Below are 22,156 nucleotides of genomic sequence, written 5' to 3' on the forward strand. Positions count from 1 at the left end.
GACACTCCTTTTTTGTTCTGGTGTTAAATTATCTGAAATAAGTGCATTGATTCATAAATGCGGTACCCTCTGCTAAAATGAAGGATTCAAACTGCCTCTAGCTACCAAGCAGTCTTGGTGGTCTAGCTGGTAAGACATCTGCTCTAGAATGTTAAAGCTTGTAAATTCGAATCCCACTCGAATGCCTGTGATTTTTTTTTTTTAGTAGAACTCAGGAAAGTACTGAGTATACAGTGCTAGCACACATCGGTGTATGGGTAAAACCAAATTGAATAAGTGCATTGTTTGTTGTAACTTTCAACAATGCCATAGTCTTGCGATACTCGGTTTTATAGAGTAGTTTTTATTTTTTTGCAGTCTGTAATCCTCTATATTTTTTATGAGAAAAAAACACTTCTCCTACATTACTCCTATATTTTTCAAAGCATATTTTACTTCCTTGAAGGTGTCTTCTTGGTTTCCCAGGATTTTTTTAATCTTTATTTTTTAAAATGTTTTTGAAACATATGATATTTTAAAACAACAATTCTTTGTGCTGTATTTTTTTTCCGCTTTGTTATACCTTTTTATTCATGGAAGGAAACCCGTTGAAATAAAACTATTTCAAATGTCAAAATGATTAAACTGACATTGCATAATAATGTTTTCGTATTGTTACAATAGTTGACCAAATAAAAAATTGTGCTGGAAGGGCAATCTCAACTTATTTGAGAGAGAGAAAAAAATGTTTTTTTCACAAAAATTCAGTGAACTGTTGTTTAAGCTTTTGCTGTTAAAATGTTAAATTTAGAATTATGATATTAACTGTAAAGCTCCACCACTAACTGTAAGTTTGTATTTGTAGTGGATTTTTGCGTGTTTTTGAACAAAGGAAATGTTTAATTAAGAATTTAGTATTAACTGTAAAACAGTTACAGATTAGTTTGGATTTGTAGTGGATTTTTTTGTGTTTTTGAAAAAATTCATTTCAATATTTCAACACTTACTTATTTTTGTGTGAAATCTGAGTAATCTAAATGTGTTTTTATATGGATCCTGTGTAACCTTTACTTTAACCCCCCCCCCCCTATTTCTCTCTGATCCCACACCCCTCACCGACCCATGAATGCTTCCTCTTAGTAATCGGCCACTTGCAAAGAGGTTTTTTTTGTGAATTCTGAGGAACCTTTACTTTAACCCCCCTCCCATTTCTCTCTGATCTCGCCTACCCCCTGTATCTTCAACATTTACAATTTTTTTCAGAAAGAGAGATTGTAGTTTTCTAAAACAAGTCTAAGAGATAAACATGATGCTATTTTATATACTGTACCTCTATTGTTTGCTTGAAACATTTCTTGACAACAGATTAATAAGTAAAATCGGGCAACTCATCATTGACTCGTAAAATAGATTTTTAATCTCCTACAATTACACCAAACACAAGAACCTCAAACATACATCTGTGAAAGTCCAAAGAGATTTTTACAAAATCAATTTTAAACCGTAACCCTGTTTTTTGTAAGCACTGTGTTTCTTCAAGCAAATAGGAATCTAAGGTCCTGTTTGGTCAACTCACTAGCAACAAGACATGCAAGAGGTGATATAAACCTATTTTGCACGGCCAATATAACACCCTGTTCTATATAACTCTGGGTATTACGCTATTCAAATCTATATCAAAAATGTTCAGCCGTTTCGACACCACATTGCATTAAGGTGCGTCAAGTTTGCTTGAAGATAAATTTGTAATCACATGCGTGCTTGCTTGTAGGAAAGCTGAAAACATAGCAGCTTGTCCTACTCTGTAATGACTTTGGTGGATTAGTCCCTATTTCAAACTCAAGTTTTCCAAATCCTGCCTGCAGGAACAAAATCCACAGGCTGCTTGGTTGGGATTTGAACCCAAGACTCCAGAGTCTGTGAATTTAAGGCAGTGCTTTCCTTCCATAGTTACTTTATATCGGAAGAATTTACAGCTTGTGAGAAAGAATCAATAAAGTAACATAACAGGCTTTGATTGAAAATCTGAAAAAGTAACCACGAGATATGCAGCTAGACTTTGCCGTTCTGACATAACATTGTTTTTTAAACAGACATTATTGTTAGTTTTAACTCTTGAAAAAGTCAATAAAAAATGAAGTCACACTCCATGAACTAAACCCAGAGAATCTCTACCTCTATTTGTGTTTTATAGATTTCTTATTTCAGTGCAGGATATAAAGTAAAACTACTGAGCAAACCATTAAAATGTCATTATCACCAACGCTAGAACGATTCAAAAAATGGCATCCGTCCCAAACCAAACTGTTGAATTTCAGAAACTATATAATACTAAGCCGGCACAGTTTCATCTTTTAAAGCCATTATACACTTTTGGAACAGAAAAAAAAGTTCACAGATTTACAAATAACTTACAGAAGGTGATGGTGAAAGACTTCTCTTGAAATATTATTCCATGAAATGCTTTACTTTTTGAGAAAACATTAAAACAATTATCAATTCTCGATATTGAGAATTACGGATTTATTTTAAACACATGTCATGACACGGCGAAATGTGCGGAAACAAGGGTGGGTTTTCCCGTTATTCTCTCCAGAGTCTGATGACTGATTGAGCCTAAATTTTCACAGGTTTGTTATTTTATATATTAGTTGTGATACACGAAGTGTGGGCCTTTGGACAAGACTGTTTACCGAAAGTGTCCAATGGCTTTAAATACATTTACCTATCACCACAGAGACTATTGGTCAAAGGAAGAGACTAGTGGCCGCCTGAAAATTGAAAACCCAATCCACACGGTGCCCCCAGTGGGATTTGAACCTGGGTTCTAGAGGTGGAAGACAAGGAAAGATAACCAATACACACCAATCGGACCACCCTAAGTAAGGTCCAATCATAAATTCTATGAAATAAAGAAAAAATTTGAATATTCTTAGTGGTGAATACAAAGACGTCCTCTCCCCATCCCCAAAAAATTAAGAGCAACAGTCGTTTTCCCCCATTTTCTGCTCTAAATAAAATAAAGTGGCACTTTAGAGGCCTCAATCTAGGGGTGGATGTAATTTAGTGGCCTAACGTGAAGGGGGCACATAATGAAAGGCTTCACACCTGAAGTTTTTTTATGATTTGAGTGATTACCTTTTTCTCAAAAACTATATTACACTGTACTTCAGAGGGAGCCGTTTCTCACAATGTTTTATACTATCAACAATTCTCCATTGTTCATCGCCAAGTCAGTTTTTATGCAAACAGTTATTTTGAGTAATAGTGTCCAGTGTACGGAAACTACAGTCTTAATTGGCCAAAAGGGGCCCCAAAGAAAATGGTGCCTCCCCACTCCCCTTTGTGCCCCCCTGAAATGTTGCCCTAGTTTTGACGCTAATGTAGAGGGATGGATGTAGAGGAGATTGTGTCAGCCTGGTTTAGTCTCTGAAGGCTCTCTCCAGTACGTCAGACTGGACATTGTGCGGCAGGGTCACCTTCAGCTTATTATTGCCCTGCATGGCTCTGCAGATGGTCTCCTGGGCTTTAGTGTTGCCTGACCAGCTCCGACGGGCCACCTTAGGATTTGAAGAACAAAGGAGTAGAGTATTAATCAGGGACGAGATTGCAAGGAAGTGAAAAGCAAAAATCATGAAAATTGGAACTAGCAGTTTCCTTTTTGGCCAGTGGAGAACTTTCAGATTGTAAAATCTTTTTGAGGGTTTATTGAGTTTGAAAGACTCTTGAAATCCCCATGAATTAAACAGTAGAGGTGTGGAACTTGTGGAAGTATTCTTTCGTTGACGAAAACAAACCCTTGAAGAATCTTACAGGAATCAAAGAAGTCACAAAAATCTCTAAGAATCCACCCCCACCCCAACACTACACCCCACTTACCCCATTACTGACATCCCAGGCTAGCATGGATTTAGCTCTCTCTCCAGCCCTCTCTGATCCATCCAGCATCAGACCAAACCCTCCGTTGACCACCTCACCCCTCCACCCCCCACCCCAACGCTACACCCCACTTACCCCATTACTGACATCCCAGGCTAGCATGGATTTAGCTCTCTCTCCAGCCCTCCCTGATCCATCCAGCATCAGACCAAAGCCTCCATTGTCCACCTCACCCCTCCAGCCCCCACCCCAACACTACACCCCACTTACCCCATTACTGACATCCCAGGCTAGCATGGACTTAGCTCTCTCTCCAGCCCTCTCTGATTCATCCAGCATCAGACCAAACCCTCCGTTGTCCACCTCACCCCTCCAGCCCCCACCCCAACGCTACACCCCACTTACCCCATTACTGACATCCCAGGCTAGCATGGATTTAGCTCTCTCTCCAGCCCTCTCTGATCCATCCAGCATCAGACCAAACCCTCCGTTGTCCACCTCACCCCTCCAGCCCCCACCCCAACGCTACACCCCACTTACCCCATTACTGACATCCCAGGCTAGCATGAATTTAGCTCTCTCTCCAGCCCTCTCTGATTCATCAAGCATCAGACCAAACCCTCCATTGTCCACCTCACCCCTCCACCCCAACCCCAACGCTACACCCCACTTACCCCATTACTGACATCCCAGGCTAGCATGGATTTAGCTCTCTCTCCAGCCCTCTCTGATCCATCCAGCATCAGACCAAAGCCTCCGTTGACCACCTCACCCCATCCCACACCTCCCCCATTGTGCAGAGCCACCCACGTAGCACCTCGGAATGAATCCCCGATCACATTCTGGACTGCCATGTCTGTCAAGGAAAAAAAAAAATAAAATAAAAAAAAATAAAAAACAGGGTTTATATGAATTAGATGTGCAACCTTTGTACACTGCAGTTGTCATTTGTTGCAGTGTACCACAGCTGTAGTGTTCAGCAAACACACAACAGCCAAATGTTTTAACTTGGTGTTTCGGCACTATGGAACAGTCTTCTAAACAACACTTATCTTACCCGTGAGTTTTAAAATTTTAAAAATGATAATGACTCGCTGAAAATAGCCAAGATGAAAAACCCAAAAAGTTGGTGCAACATTTTTGGATGGAGCATTTCTGTGCGAAACCGCACAAAATCAAGATACAAAGTTTGTGCACTGTTGCAATTAAAACAATGTGTACATTTTACCTGCACAAAAGGCAGATCCATCGTAGATATTTGAAGTCTCTCTGAACGGACTGTCTGTCCCGCTGACATCGTGGTGGTCTCTGCTGATGTTCACCGGGCCATGTAGCCTGCCATCGTTGACTGCTTGGTTAAAAGCGGCTGCGATGGCCATACGACCTCGCTGATCGGAGTAGAGGATGCGTGCTTGGGAACCAACCACCTAAGGGTACCAGGGAGGAGATAGTAAGGTTCCCCAAAATAAGAATAATAAATAAAATTCAATCATAAATTAAAAAACACAACCTTAATTCTTGCATCAGCTGCTGAAAAAAACCTTCAACTTTGTCGCCCCTAAACTTTGGAATAGTCTCCCCCTAACTTAGGAATAGTCTCCCCCTAACTTAGGAATAGTCTCCCCCAATCTCTGCACTCTGCTGATTCACCTCATATTTTCAAGCAGCATCTAAAACCACACCTCTTCTGACAATGATTGTTTGGTTGTTTATGATTTTAATTTGCAATTTTGTATAATTGTTGCCGTGTTTCTTTTGCTGTATATCATCACAAACCGCTGTGATACATGTATTGATGAAATGGCGATGTATAAAGACAATTTGTATTCTATTGTAGGGTATTAATTAATGTCCTTTAATTTTAAAAAATGCCATTCAACTCTTATTATCAGAGAGCAGGGGTGCAAATGACAAGTGGTTGAGGTAAATAGGAAGTAGATATTACCAGCTTATGCTTATTAGCTTCCTTTATCCAGCGAATGTTGTCTTCGTATTGTTGCTTGGTTGTCTCGGGAACTGGAAAAACAAAAACAAGAAATGCAGGTTATAACCGATTCATATTTTCACAAATCTAAGACCTTCTAAATCCAGAAGCTAATTCTTGACAATTCAAATAAAGTCATCAATCAGTTCCAGTCAAATCAAAACATTTTACAAATATTGTTTTTTGTAAAGTTGAGTCACAAGAAATTCTTGACAAATTAATTTAAACGTTTGTAACTCTTGCATCGGGGAAAGAGTTGATATGTTTTTACATTCTCAGTGCCTACTGATGTTTTAATTCTAAAATAAAATAAAAATAGTTTATACCCACAATAGTTTTCCTTATCACTGCTATCACCACAAGTCGCCATTTGACCTTTTGTTGGTCAAATGTTTACAAATGTAACAGGCTAAAAAATCGAGTCAGGAAACAGCATTATGATGTAGATGTAATTTTTCATTTCTCTTTTTCAACAGTGATGGAAATCGGGCACAGCCAGCGCTATATAAAATATAATCTTTAAAACTTTACTTGCTTACAGAATAATGTCTTGTAACCAACTGGGCCCAAATTTATGGAGCTGCTTTAGCAGAAAAAGTAGCTAAGCACAACAAAATTAAGCTTACCAGAATAAGGTTAGCAGCTAAACCACCATGTCTCATGTACAATTAGTGACTGGTATCCTGCTTATTTTTGCTTAGCAGAAAGGTGTTAAGCATAATTCTCTGTTTGAGCAGCTCTCTGAAACTGGGCTCTGAATAACGATTTAAATAACTCAAAAATGAGACTTCCCCTACCTCCTTGATTGATGAAGTCCTCCAGGACAGTTGTTGCAATGTCATCTGTTGTGGCCAGGTCGTTTGGGTCAGCCGATGTACACACCCATCGGAAAGGACCAAAGCCAAGAGAAAATATATCACTGTAGAGATAAAGACAAAGGCAGTGAACACTATTGGTAATTACTCAAATTAATTATTAGCATAAAACTTTAGTTGGTAATGAGTAATGGGGAGAGAGGTTGATGGTATAAAACATTTTGAGAAACGGCTCCCTGTGAAGTGACATAGTTTTCGAGAAAGAAATATTTTTCCACGAATTTGATTTCGAGACCTCAAGTTTAGAATTTGAGGTTTCAAAATCAACCATCTAAAAGCACAACTGCGTGTGACAAGGCAGTTTTTTCTTTCATTATTATCTCGCAACTTCGAAGCCCGATTGCGCTCAAATTTTCACAGGTTTGTTATTTTATGTATATGTTGAGATACACCGAGTGAGAAGACTGGTCTTTGACAATTACCAATAGTGTCCACCGTCTTTAAGCCATTGCATGTGGTATGTATTGTGACATCTTTGCTTAGCAATTCAGATTGAGAACACAGAATTGGCTGTTGCAAACAACTTACCAACGTCCCAAAGGACCTACGGTATAAATGCAAAAAATAGTTGTTCTTAATGGCCTGACATATTGACCCTAGCAGACGTCTTTCTTGTAGGCTAAATGACAACACAACAAACATGAACAAGGCCCACTTTCATAGAGCTGCTAACCAACCAACTTTCCACCTGATTTTCCAGATAAGCAAACAACAGCTGAACACCAGTTGAACAAGCAATATGTAACAGATGGGAATTTGGTTGGTAATCCTGTTTAAATCAAGGAAGAAATTTCATGCTAAGTAAATTTTTGTGCTTAGCAGCTCTATGAAACTGGGCTCAGGAAACTAAGTCAGATTGATTCAAACTTTGAAGATCCGTCTTTCACTCGGGTAGTAAGAAACACAGATCCAGCGTATTTAAACTAATCTCTTACCCCATAATATCCTGGACATATGACGGATATCTGAATCGATTTCCAGTTTGATCTCCTTCCTTCATCACATCAGCACCTACATGTACCAAGAAAATAATATCATCATAATTTCATAAAGAAATAAAAGGGTAGCGACGAGTTCTTAAACTGCCGATTAATTTTTGAGCAGATAAGTTTTGAGAAGAGATTTGAATTGACAAGATCTAAGATTAAGTGGTAGAGAGTTCCAGATGCGTAGCGCAGCTGAAGAAAACTAAGACATCTACAAAATTAAATCAAGGAAAACAAAAACTCCTCTTGAACCAACCTGCTCGACTGGCCTCTAGCAGGAAGGCATTCCCATAGTCAAAGAAATACAACCCTCGATCAGACAGCTTGTTGATGGCAGCAATCTGACGACGCAAGCTGTGTCAAAAACAAGTTACAAAATTAAGTTCGTACAGTACTTATCTTTCCTTGTTCAACTCATAGTCATTTCAGATTCATCCAGTCAGTTTAGCTTGTGGTTTATTACTTGAAAATTAATGAGGTCTGACAAAAGTGTATGCGTACAAAATCTAAAAATGTCTCTTCTTTTTGTATATGAAAAACTATGTATAAATGCAATCTGACGACGCAAGCTGTGTCACTAACAAATTACAAAATGAACGGCTCAGTTGGGAAAATTTAAAGTTTTCAGAAAATCCCGACCTACTGAACTAACATGTCTGATTAACAATTCCAATTGTAAGTTTAAAGGGATTTTTTTTATTATTACTATTTTTTTTTTTTTAGGGGGGGGGGGGCAGAAAAAGTACCTTTCCTGGACCAGGTTCTTGAATCTAGCAGGATCTGCAGCCATCATGACATTGGCATCATCGAAGCTAAGCTGGACTGGGTAGTAGCCTCCATTGTAGGGGTTATGGCAAGAGGTCTGATCCGATCCTAGATCAACCAGTAACTCTCCTGTACTGTCATACTCTGCTGCAACACGCTCCCTGTGTTTCAAAATAGAATAATAGCCCAGTATCAAATCAAAATCCCCCTTTATTTAAATGGAAGAGTCTATATAATTTCATATTGAAATATCGATGTCTCGGTTTATTACAATAACCTTAGGCCCACATTTCTCCCACTCTTCAGTCTCCTGATGATGACTATAGAGCAAGCTAGTCGAAACATTGACATTAGTGACGTTAAAGAGAGGTCCCCTCGATTCACTAAATCTAAGTCGTAGTCCTGGGGTCGATTTCACAAAGAGTTAGGACTAGTCCTAGGAGATATTAAAAGCGTATTGCAAGTCCTCAGATAAACCGAGTAAGTCATCCTAACTCGAGATAAGACTAGTCTTAACTCTTTGTTAAACCCACCCCTGGCTGATTTTCCACCTTCCGCCCACGTAGTTAATAAGCAAGACAGTCCTTTTAAGGACTGAGAAGTCTCCCACATTCCGAAAATTCTACTCTGCTATGGTATATATTCTGGTTTATTTATTTATTCACTGCACTGACGGCCAAGCATGCCAAAAAAGTACATTTACAAGTACAAATAGTTCATATATGTAATAATAAAATATATGGTATTACCGCAAACCAAATATATTGATACCTCACCATGCATCGCTCAAATCCTATACACATATACACACCGAAATTTGTTATGGATTTCTGTGATGTGATAGTAATTTTTAATTAAATTTATTTACATTACAAGGGTGACAAATGAGTGATTGGGGTACCGATATTCTTGAAAAAATAGGCACCATCAATAGTTATGATGCGGATCGATCCCGGTTCAATTTGCACATGTCTTAAAGCAATCAATTATACCTACCAAATGTCCACTATGTTTCCATTGTAGCCCAGGCTGAGGGGTGTCTTCTCCTTTCTAGCTCGTCTGTCAAGAATCAAACATTGGAGAGCAATTTAGTTTTAATAATTATGCAAATTAATGGTGTAATATCATACGTAGAATTCTAACAGTTATCTAAAACAAAAATGTGTTCATAAATAAATATATATAAATAAATAAATAATGTTACTCTACTTACTTGATTCTTTCAATGCAGATGTCAAGATTATCTGTTACTTCCATCAACCAGCTTTAAAAAAAATTAAGATATTTCAAGTCAACTAACAAATTACCAAGTTCGTCAATCAATCAATCAAGCCATCCATCCATCAATCAATCAATCATCAATCAATCAATCAATCATTCAAAAAATGTATTCAGAAATTTTGTTTTTCGCATGTACCGACCTTATATTTGTTACAGATATTCCTATTATGTTAATTTGATTTTCTAGCTTTCTATGTTTTTGTAAATTCTGTATATTTTGTAAATGAATGAACTGTTTTGTTTTGAAAAGTAAAAAAAAAATCAATCATCAGTCCATCAATCAATCAACCATTTAATCAATCAATCAATCCACTACGTTACTTCAGAGGGAGCTGTTTCTCACAATGTTTTATACTACCAACAGCTCTCCATTGCTCGTTACTAAGTAGATCTTTATGCTAACAATTATTTTGAGTAATTACCAACAGTGTCCAGTGCCTATAAAGGGTGTATGTACTTTTTGTAGGACAAAAAACACAATGTCCACAGATTTACACTAAACTTACACAGTTTGAAGATTATGATAGTAGAACGCTTCCCTGAAAATATTACGTGCTGAGGTGCTGTAGTTTTTGGGAAATTAGTAAAACAATGTCATGACTGAGACAAAAATTATTTTAAGCATTTACAAACGTATTTTCATGACATTGTTTTACTAATTTCTCAAAAACTACAGCACCTCAGTAAGTAATATTTGAAGGGAAGCTTTCCACTATCATTATCTTCAAACCCTGTAAGTTTAATGCAAATCTATGGAATTTTTGAAAAGGTAGCCAAATCCTTTAAGACCTTACCCTTGCTTATATCTCTTCATCAGTGCCTCTTTACTAATCTCAGCAATAACTCCAACGCATCCACAGATAACTGCAGCTTTAGCTTGAGCGCCACTCATTCCTCCTAGGCCAGAGGTCACAAAGACACGACCTCTCAGATCACTGGTACCCAGCTGCTGGCGACCAGCATTCAGGACGGTAATCTGTCATGAGTAGAAGAAATATATTATTTTGATGGTAGATCTACAATGTGCATATTATTGGTATGATTTAAAAAATATAAATGTTCACAGATTTACACATAACTTCATATGGTACATAATCATGCTAAGAAACTTCCCTTGAAATATTCTTGCTTGAAATGCTGCAGTCTTTTTACAATAAAAAAAAATTAAATGTAGTTTCCATCCTGCGAGTTCAAAACTTGATGTTTGAAAACAGAGAAAGCATGTACAGGTTGTTGTGCCTCCAATGGTTGATTGACCTTAAACATAGGATTCAAACTGCCTCTAGCTACCGGGCGACCATGGTAGTCTAGTTGGCCCGAGTCCTGAGTCCTGTGAAAAAAAACTCAAAGGCAATACTCGGGTGGGACTCAACCCACCACCTTTGCAATTCTAGAGCACTGTCATGAGTCAGGACTCAGGAAAGTGCTGCATATAAACAGTGCTTTACAGTACACACATCGCTATAATGAGTAAAACCAAATAGTAAACATTCTTATACCGTTGTTCCATGTACGATGCCTTGAGGACCAATGTAACAGAAGCTACCTGCAGTCATCTGTCCATACCTGACCAGTAAATACAGAAAACAGATTTAAAACAGTCACTTAATCAACTTCAAAGGGTTTTTAAAGTTGTTCTACTTTATTCTTCTTAAAATTATGCAAAAAATAGTTCATGACCTGACGTTTGGACCCTCTAGCAGAGTCTTTCTTGAAGGCTTATATACTGACAACACATTAAACATGAACAAATGTAACATAAGCAGTCATTTTGGAAATTAATTATTAGAGAGAGTCAGAAAGCGCACAGGAAAAAACAAGGGGTAAACAATGAATAGGGAGACAAAAGGAGTAGGAGGGAAGGGGCTTGTATTGAAACCAAGGGACACTCCAAAGTGACTGTGGTCCTGAGGCCTAAAGAAACCTAAGTAGAGAAGATGATGATGAAATGTCAGTTCTAGATGTGGGACGGAAACCCCAGCTGGGGAAAACACACACACACAATCAGATAGGGACTGACACTAAATCCACATGCAAGGCTCTAGTCTTGGATTCAGACTGATGGGACCCACAAGAGGAGTGGAAGGCAGTGAAAGAACCACTGAGCAAGCGTATAAAAATGTCCTAAGTTGCCGTTATCACTTAATAATAATAATAATAATAACCAAATTTATAAAGCGCCTTTTCCAAAGGATGCAAAGCGCTAGGGGTAATGCAACATTGACATTACTGACATTTAACAAAAATACTGTGCCTTAGAAAAGGGACTTGACTCGAGAAAGATCAGTCTTAAAATATAAAGAACTTACATAGTAACACCTAAAGCAAAGAGGCGATTGTAATTCTCACGGGATGAATAATTGGGCACCATCTGTAATCATAAAAACACAATGATTATTACAATTTACTTTCCATACAATATTGTATTTAATTGAGCTTTATTTGAGGTCTGAATGGATGTACAATCTAGGTCGTACAATCTACTTCTAGGTCAGTTATTTTGTTCTCTTAGTGAAAACCCCAAGAATAATTTAGCCTTTATATTTGTCACAGTTATGTATAAAATTTGACAAAGCAAAGATTGGCTGTACGTGAAAACTAAAAACTATAGATCTGGTGATTCTTGTGCTAACAAGTGTAATTACGGAACTATGATATGACGAATTATGGCTTGAAACTTGGGGGAAATGTTTGATGCGAAAAATGCAAAGAGGTGATTTTTTTTACAAGTTTTGCTGTTTGGGAAAATGGTGACAATGTGCACTAGACCAAATGTACAAGGTGCAATTTTACTCATTTTTGGCTGCCCGCTAGATTTTGCTGTGGTTCAGTTAACATGGCACCTTTTGCTAACTTCTAAAATACAAAATTTGATTTTCACGATCGAGCTCAGTATCATTATTCATACCATGCCATTAGTGACTACCACCCTAGGTGCATCGATGTGACTAGGGAACAGACCCATTGGATGTCCTGAGTATAGCGCCAAAGTCTGGTCATCCGTCATCTCAGATAGATAATGCATCACTAGACGAAACTATAACGCAATGAAAAGTGATAATAATAATAGTAATAATAACACAACATTTATGCAAACGGATTTACAAACACAGGTAAAACTACATGTACACACATTGAAAAGCAGATCTGAACTGTGTTTTAGTATTTGTAGTTTGTATTTGATGTGGTAGAGAATTCAAGAGTGTGAGAAATAGCGAGGGCTGACTGACTATTTCAGTACCCTCTGGATAAATAATCACAGGTATGTTATTAGGGTGTGATTCCAACCCACCTACCCTTTCTAAAGCAGACATCAGTGTATGGGGAAAACCAAAATGATAATAATTTTATTGCAAATTAAGCATTGTTACAGTACAAGCTGTTTTATGCAATTTGAACTGCCTCTAGCTCCCAGGCCAAGGTCGTTGCTTTGAATCCCAATAGGAAATATGCATGTGGAATTTTTTTTTTATAGATCTTGGTGTACGGGTTAAACCAAATAAGGCCAAATAACAAAAAATACCAGTTGATCGTCCGGATTTTTCAAAAAAGAGGAGGATGAGGGCCTTACTATTTACTATTTATGATTTTTTTTTCAAGATGGCACTGAGTATTTCAAATCAAACAGGCCACCAATTCTTCAGTTTGAATCATTCGCAAACTTATTTATACCTATTAGTTGCATAAGGACCTGTGTTAACACTAACACTTACAGGGTCGGATAACACTAAAAAGATTTGCTGGTAAGCATTCACTAATATTGTTTTATGAAACAGACGGTTACAAGTGTTCGAGAGGTTCAAGTTAGATTCAGGAAAAGCTCCTAGGCCAGTCCTTTTGAAAAAATGGACTTAAAAAAATAAAATACAACAGGTTTTTTTCCAAAAATCAAAAAATAGTAAATAGTAAGAAAAAGGATGCGGCCCCAAAAAAGGATGCGGGCGGGGACAATCAACTGGTATTTTTTTTTATTTGGCCTAATACTCTTTATCACCGACTAAATTAGTTAGTATCACTGAAATGTAAAGATACAGTACCTGGGCCCAGTTGGAAAAGACTTGTCCGTTGCCACCGTATGTTACCAACTCATGAGGAAACTAAGCAAGAAACAAGGAGAAAGTTGGACAGAATTAAAAATTTCTGGAAAATGACTGTCTGTGTTCCCTGTTATAACATAACCTAACTTCTCAAAGCTTTTGGGCTCACAACATTTTATATGTATTTATTTAAAACAATTTGAAGGAAAATTTCCAACCTGAGCCACCCTTGGGTCGAGGTTGTTCATAATCATATGCATGATGCCGGCAGCTTGTCTGGAGTTACATGGGTACTCATTGATAGGGTAAGCCCTGAAACAAAAAGCAAATCAATAGTCAATTTTAAAACAATAACAATGCTTTCAATATATGATTTGAGGCACGAATGCTTTCATTAGTATCAATAAGCAACACTGAGGGAATAAAGTACCCCAACATTTGTTTGAGGTGGAAAATCTTTTATTTTTTTTTCTATTTTTTTAATGATGGTTGATGAGCCAGTCTGGCCTCACAATACATACGTAAATGCAAAGTGAAAATCCACGGCTTTTGTCATCAGTTCTTCACCTTTTTTTCGTGAACTGTGTGATTTGTTTTGTTTCTGGATGTTAAATTAAACTTATAATGTATCAAGTGCACTTGAACTTGAGTATCCGTATTTTTTTGCACTGAATAATATTGTGTTATTTAAACCATGTTTTATATAAAACCAGACATGACCAATCAATTAACTCCCAAAAATTTAAACATTTCACATCTTTAAGGAGAAATGCTCTAAAACTAATATACATTTGAACATATGAAAATGGTTTGAGTATAAAGTCTTGCCTAAAACAGTACCTCATTTCAATGTCAGGACGGAAGCGATACATGTAAATGTGGCCATACTGTCTCAATTCTTGAGCAAACTCTGGTGCCAGGACGTCATGGAGCTCCGATGGGAAATATCGCAAAGCATTCTGCAAAGCAAGCTGTAAAATCGAAAGGGAGAGGTTGAGGGAACAGTGATGGTCACTATGTTTTTTATCAAATGCAATGGTTTTATTAAAACCACTGGGTTTTTATCTCGAGACTACAGTGACAACATTTATAGTCTATAGCTCATGTATCTACCTCTAGATAAGGTATTCAAGATTAAGATGCCAGAAAAAATAGACACATTTTAAACAAGACAGTTAAAAACTTATGTAGGACTTTATAAGTGAGAAAACCCAGTAACTGGGGCCCTGTACTCCTTTTTTTCAAAACTTGTCATTATCGGTCGTACGACGGATAATGTCAAATTTCGTAGAAAAAAAAAGAGCCCAGCGCTTCAGTTACTGGGTCTAATAAGGGAGAAGATTTTCTAGACAAACGCAACACTCAATGAGAGAACAGAAAACACATACATAAGAACCTAATTTTAGCGAGATCAGAGAAACCTATATATATAGGCATGTTTATAAACGTAACTGATGAAGTGCAAAAAGCTTCAAACAGGATTTTGTTTATGGCACTCTATGAGGTTTGTGGAAGCGACGGTAGCAGAACGAACCTCATAGTTCTAGGAGAAGTCTGGATAACTTTCCGTATGCGCCACCACTAATTAACTTTTTTTTTACAAACAGGGATAGGCCTATATCATTGAGAGGTAAATTATTAGATTATTTCATCATATCGAATGAAAAAGTGGTGGCGCCATACGGAAAGTTATCCCTCAGGAGATGCTCATATAGTCATATCATGAAAAGCCATTCAAATGTGAGTTCCTCGATCGTGTACACAATCACAAACAAAACATGGGAACACCCACATCACGCCCCCGAAACCCACCAATCACCATAGGTTGCCACGTTGTCGTTGCATAACTTCTGTAAAACACAATACAACACAATCCAATGGCAATGAATTGAATGAATCTTCTCATTGAACACAATCAATGTCACTGAATCTCTTTCATTCACCACTCACCCTCTCTTCCTCCGGTGTAAGGTTGGGCACCCTAGTTGGTGCATGTGCCGTGTTAGAATCTCTCGGTTTGGGAGGAGGCAGAGGATCCACTGGAAGCCCGTCACAAATATCTTTCAAGGAAGCCATGTTTTCTGATCAAAAAAGTGATGTTGTTTCGATCCCCTATATCACACAAGCTCGGCGGTCGTTCTGTTATTTTGAACTAGCGCCCTCTCTAGCTCTAGAGCCACCATGTGCTTGTGGGATTGTGAGCATAATTTTATTTTTGCCAAAAGTTGTTTTCAATCTGAAACCGGAAGTCGAGGGGAATACAATAGTTTGACCTTTTGCAAAAAAGTCCCTGAAAGTATATCAAACCTTGCTGATACTCAGCCATTTGTTTTACAAAATATTGAGGTCCTAAAAACTATAGGCCTAATATTATGCAAAGTCAAAACTAAGCATTAAAACTTGTCTTTTGTACTCGCATTTCGTTTCTTTGGCATTGTGATGCTTCCTTCCATGTGGGCCGTTCCCGCCGCCCATGCCATACCTGTTTGTGTTCATAATCACGTCTTAGTTCAACTTTGAGTAAGGGGCGCGGGCCTACTCATCCCTCCAAGGTTTGTTTGCGGATTGAATGACTGCAGGTTCGAACTGCAAACTTCCTCTTGCACGACCTAATTTTAAAAACATACAAAAAAAATAGTTACGAAGCTAGACGCGCCCCCCGTGAGGAGAAAATGCCGAACTCAACAAACTTGCGCCGCCATCCATCGAGCAAAGGGGTAGGTGTCAGGCTCCGAGGGTCCAGACCCCCCCCCCCCCCCCACATGCTCCCGACATTCTTTTTAAAACAAAAACCATATGACTACCGCCGGTATTCAGGACTCAACGCACCTTTTCTCTCATTTTGAGCGTTTGTACGGAGAGAGATGGGGGCCAAAAAAGGTAATTTGTCCCTAATTCTCATGATTTATCGATGGTAGAAAGTAGACCTATAGGTTTTCCTGGCCAGTTTCTTCAACAATTTAGTTTCCCCCGTCCTCCGCGCGGCAGTAGAACGTAATAAAGCAAGACAGTTCTCTAAGAACAAACTCTACCTGGCAAGTAGATACACAGTGTGTTACCGCAAACCAAATTTATACATTGATACCTCACCACGCAATGCCTCAAATCCTCCCCAATTTGGTTTTCATTATAAGTAATGCGCATTCGAAAGTTTTCAAACTATAGGCCCCCTAGGGTTTTTTTCTTTTACTGTAATCCATTTCGTTTAGATTTGCCATTTTCGTTTCAGTCATTCTTTTTATATGGTATTCGCAAGACACCACTTTACAAAAGTTATGCCCCCTAAATAAAACACCTGATGGTTCATCCGCTCGTGCTGTTGGACTCGACCGTTTATCATGAGCATTCAGCAGTCAATTTAATGAGTAAATCAGTTTCAGTAAACTTTTCTCAATGGCAACCAACAGTGTTGGTTGCCATTGAGAAAAGTTTACTGAAACTGATTTACTCATTAAATTGACTGCTGTAGAATGCTCATGATAAACGGTCGAGCGTTCTTTTGAAACGAATTGATTTTTAACTGACCGGTGAAACCTACAGTAAATAACATGTGCCAATAACTAAGTCATTAAAATGGTATGGAAGCCTAAATCAGTTTAATTTTTCGTTTTAGCTAGCCCTGCATAATGAAGGTAAAACCCGAACCCACCATGTAGTCTGCACTTAGGACAGGACATCATTCTGTTCCCCGGCAAATATTTTTTTCCCAAACGATATTGCAATATTTTTTTACCCTGCCGCTGTGATTTGGCTCCCAAAATTTGGCCGTCAAAATTGGCGTGCTCTTTTACCAAATCATTGCAATGTCGTTTGGGAAAAAAAAAATTGCTCCCCGGCCGCCTGTTCCCCATAAGCGCCCTCTTTTGATCCTCCTTCAACCCACGCTATTCTACAAAATGGGGACTTCAAGGCTCTTCTTGACCGAATAAATAATAATAATAATATTAATAATACAGAAGAGGCGGACAGATTCATACGGGACACCCTCTCTTGGCCCTCCTCCGGCCCTGCGAAGGAAAATTACCCGTTATTTCAAAAAGTTGCCGCTAACTCCAGACAATAAAACTTGGCATATACAATTCCAACAACACACTTGCCGAATTCAATAGGCCGCCTATAGCTGTGTGCTGTTGGCGGGCGGCGGCCGGTGGAAAATCTGATCCGGGATTCCCCGGGAAGAAGAAGAAGAAGAGGTGCCGAGGGTATTAGGTTTTCGTTCAGATTGTTATGAACAACTTGTTTGCACCACAATAGACATGGAGGAAGAAACACTTGCAATGTCGTGTAACTTTTAAGGTGACATGTCTTCTTAAAATTAACTTGCATGTCAAACGATTGTTTTCCCTTTGTACCCCCTGTCTCCCCTTCTTTGGGCCTAAGCCCCTCCTCGCCTCTTGTTAATTAGACTAGCTTAGTCTTTCCTTTTATTTTTACACCCACACACGTAACGCACACACGCTCGTTTGAAAACTGGTAACCTGATACGTCGTTTCGAACTCATAGTCTACACGCAGAGTACCACCATAAACCACTGCCATGATCCTTGGTACCCGGAATTACCATTGTGGTATTGATAGCGAATTAGGAGTAATTATCGGAACCAGCGATGGCCAATCGATCAGTATTTTTTAAGCTGTGTGTGTTTTTAAACGGAATATTTTTTAAACGAGAAACACCCTACTCTGACTGTGAATGACTCACTAGAAAACAGCTGAAATGAACAAATTGTAATATGACAGGTAAGTGTAAAGATGTGTTAATACTGCGAACTTGTCATGTAGAAAGTATGAGGTCTGGAACCGTGCAACAATGATGAAATTCTTGTGTGGTGTGTGAACGATTTAGTTAATAAGCTTCACATGATGATGATCAAGCGTACGGACGTACACAAACCTGACAACCGAAGTGTCCAGCCTGCTGTGCTGCTGTGTGTGTTGATTACAAACTTTAGTTCAGAAGTTTAGATTCTGTGGATATATTACTCGGCTTTCAAGAAGTTAACGTGAATCAGGTTAAATTCGTCAACTATGATTTATGTAAGTACATGAAGTATTGTGAATGTCATGTTACAGTGAGGTGGTGAGACTGTTTCTGTGACTGAGTGTTTTTGTGCAGATCCTCTGGGCTGCTCGAACATTATCACAATGTAGCAAAAACATCTCGCTTCTTTTTGAAAAAAGAAGCGAGATGTTTTGCTTTATTTTTGCAATTTAATTTTGCTATTTTACTAATAAAACTTTAGGGAAAAGTCTCCTTATCCGGCCACCACTTTTTTATTCGTTATGAAATTAAATGTATTTAAATTAAATAGTGTCTTATTATTATTAATCAAAAAAATGAGGTAGGCCTATTCCTTTTTGTAAAAAATAGTGAAAAAGTGGTGGCAGGATGCGGAAGGTTTTCTGTTATTTTTCTTTGACTTCAGGTTGTACACATTCCCACTGATAAAAAATATTAAGAAGGGAAGCTTTTAATTAAAGGCATTGGACACTATATTGGTAATTACTCAAAATAATTATAAGCATAAAACCTTTCTTGGTGACGAGTAATGGGGAGAGATTGATGGTATAAAACATTGTGAGAAACGGCTCCCTCTAAAGTGCCATAGTTTTCGAGAAAGAAGTAATTTTCCACGAATTTGATTTTGAGACCTCAGATTTAGAACTTGAGGTCTCGAAATCAACCATCTAAACGCACACAACTTCTTGTGACAAGGGTGTTTTTTTCTTTCATTATTACCTCGCAAGTTAGATGACCGATTGAGCTCAAATTTTCACAGGTTTGTTATTTTATGCATATGTTGAGGTACACCAACTGTGAAGGCTAGTCTTTGACAATTACCGATAGTGTCCACTGTCTTTAAAAAGCAGAAATAAAGTTTTTACAACATCCATAAATTTTGGTTAGTTTTTTTTTAGCCTTAAGTTGCTCTTAGAATATCCTGTATAATTAATACCTCATAAATATTCATGATTGAGAGCTGGCTTCTCACTGGTCCATTCACCATCACATAATTATTAATGACTATTAATAATGAGGGATAACTTTCCGTATGGCGCCACCACTTTTTCACTCATTTTAAGAAAAAGGGATATCTCATTGACATTGAGATAAATTAGATACTATATTATTTCATATTGAATGAAAACGTGGTGGCGCCATACAGAAACTTTTCCATAATGAGTTCTTTAATTAGCCCTTTAATCACACCCGATGGGCATCTCAAAGTGCTCAGTAATTTTGTTCCTGCAAGGTGCGCGGAGCTACATTTTTAAGTAAGGGACCAATTCCTTACCCTACATTTAAGCTAAAAGTAGCAGCACAGGTAAATGTCAATCAGCATTTTCCTGACCTCAATTATGCTGAACTAGAGAAGTATGAGATAGAGTTTCAAAACAAACATAACATGGTTTGTTTCGGGTGGAAAGCATGACCAGGGGTCGAAATTAAGTGTATTTCCATGGTAGTCAGCAGGGCTAGTAACCAATAATTTTTAGTAGCCCCGATGAGATTTTGGTAGCCCGAAAGACACGTTATGTCTCGCGTCATGGCTCAAACTTTACAATACACCATAGCACAGTTCTTTGTTGTTTGTCATGATGATTTTTGCATTGTTTTTCCACTAGCCCGTCGGGCTATCAAACTGGAAAAATCAGTAGCCCGGCTGTAAATCTGGTAGTCCCGGGCTAGCGGGCTAGTGGCAATTTCGACCCCTGATGACAGTCAATAGCTCTCCACCAGTATTGGAACTTTAAATTTGACTAATAAGTTCCCTTGCCCTTGACATAACATGGTTTGTTTCGGGTGGAAAGCATGACAGTCAATAGCTCTCCACCAGTATTGGAACTTTAAATTTGACTAATAAGTTCCCTTGCCCTTGACTTTGCCTCAAGAACTAGTTCGACAGTGACAAACACCTCAGGGAGCTAAACAAATATTTTAAATGTTGGTGTCTTTTCACAGTGGTGGACAAATATGAAAACCACTCTTTCAAAATATATGTAAGAATATTTGTAACCTTCAATTTATTAGTGAAAGAAGAAATCATATTACTATGATTGATGTAAATGGGGTTGATCCATTAGGCTAAGTGCATCTTTTCTATCTGATAGCCAACATTAACAATGTAGTCTCCTGAATCCTTTTGTTTTAGGCTCATCTATACGCAGAAGCATTGCAGTAAATCACAGTTGATGGATTGAAACGTGATACGTGCACAGACAAGAAAGGTAACGGAATACTGACAGTAGTGATGCTCATCAAATGGGGGATAGAGAACAACCAGTAGAGTCATCATAATTAGGTAACACTCGGGTCACTCGCAATGACGAAGGATAACAAAAAGGGTACCAAACCACCCAAACATTGGAGCCAATATGTCCATGAGACCGTGGTGTCCCCAACTGAGGATGGCAGCTCGAACTTCACCATCAGGGGCGGGGCAGAGAATGGGCTGTTCCCTTTCGTCGCGGATATCCGCAGCGACAGAATCCTGCTGCGCTCCGGCAAGCTGCACACTGATGATATTGTGGTTGAGTTGAATGGGCACAAGCTGCCAGGGTTTACACTCTGGGATATTGAAGCTCTTCAGGTGCACATCGGCAAAGGCCCGCTCCATGTGAAGACAGTCAAACCAGGTAGGTTGAAGGTGAATAGCTTTTCCTGATGAGCAATAATGCATTGTTCTGGGGAAAATTTGACTTAGTTTTTTTGTACGATGTACAGTGAACTTATTTAGGAACTCATGGTTAACCAACATGAGTTCCTTATTAGAATAGAACGACAAGTTCAGTGCTAGCCGTTGTTATAACCCTGATTGTAGGGGGCCTGCAAGGTGTTCATGTTTCAAAAAAAAGAATTACATTTTTCTTGTAGCCCCATCGGACAAGGTTCCCAGTAAAATATACCGAATGCTGCGTTATTTTATGGTACAGTATACTTTGGATCCCCCCAAAAACACCCCATGCTTTATCACTCTCAAATGGTCAGTATTTAAAATTGTAAATATAATATTGTGCCTAACACCGAAAGTTTGATTCCCCTCGAGTAAGCTTCATCACCCAACAAAACCAAACCTACATACTCCCTCCATGTTTACACGAACTATTCTTATGAAAGCCTAACTGACTGGTTAAGTCAACAATCTTTTGTGGGGCTATCATTCCTTTGCACACAGGACAACCCCAGGTGGATATTTTGGTTTGGAGAGAGAGAGAGGTGGCCAATTGGGGATCAATTTATCATAAATTTTTGACAGGTGAACAAAGTCTCATGTTTGCGCTCTTAAACTGGAAATGCTTCCTAAACTGACCTGGCTTGAAATTTAGAGATCAAGTTCAACCAGAAAACATCTAGTGCACATTACACTTT

General features: G+C 38.4%; 2 protein-coding genes across 5 annotated transcripts in view; one reads left to right on the forward strand and one right to left on the reverse strand.

Annotated features, from left to right (window-relative positions):
* Positions 1 to 1,154: 1,154 nt before the first annotated feature.
* LOC139951494 (urocanate hydratase-like) lies at positions 1,155 to 15,923 on the reverse strand. Its single transcript, XM_071950410.1, has 18 exons — positions 15,737 to 15,923; positions 14,627 to 14,757; positions 14,005 to 14,098; positions 13,787 to 13,846; positions 12,658 to 12,786; positions 12,059 to 12,120; positions 11,249 to 11,315; positions 10,544 to 10,725; positions 9,682 to 9,732; positions 9,465 to 9,527; positions 8,450 to 8,629; positions 7,960 to 8,057; positions 7,653 to 7,728; positions 6,640 to 6,761; positions 5,804 to 5,874; positions 5,087 to 5,285; positions 4,533 to 4,714; positions 1,155 to 3,539 (listed from the first exon to the last, which is right to left on the reverse strand). The coding sequence occupies exons 1-18, from the start codon at positions 15,860 to 15,862 to the stop codon at positions 3,402 to 3,404; spliced, it is 2,031 nt and encodes a 676-aa protein (XP_071806511.1). The 5' UTR covers positions 15,863 to 15,923; the 3' UTR covers positions 1,155 to 3,401.
* A 2,466-nt stretch (positions 15,924 to 18,389) lies between these two features.
* The window catches only part of LOC139950541 (membrane-associated guanylate kinase, WW and PDZ domain-containing protein 2-like), an 82,289-nt gene continuing 78,522 nt past the window's right edge, over positions 18,390 to 22,156 (forward strand). For all 4 annotated transcript variants that reach the window (XM_071949282.1, XM_071949291.1, XM_071949307.1 and 1 more), the window contains exons 1-2: positions 18,390 to 18,525; positions 20,940 to 21,423. In XM_071949282.1, the coding sequence (XP_071805383.1) occupies positions 21,111 to 21,423 (313 nt within the window). In that variant the 5' untranslated portion in view covers positions 18,390 to 18,525; positions 20,940 to 21,110. The remainder of the gene's footprint in view (positions 18,526 to 20,939; positions 21,424 to 22,156) is intronic.

The sequence above is a fragment of the Asterias amurensis genome, chromosome 2 (genome assembly GCF_032118995.1).
Source record: "Asterias amurensis chromosome 2, ASM3211899v1".
NCBI classification, from domain to species: Eukaryota; Metazoa; Echinodermata; class Asteroidea; order Forcipulatida; family Asteriidae; genus Asterias; species Asterias amurensis.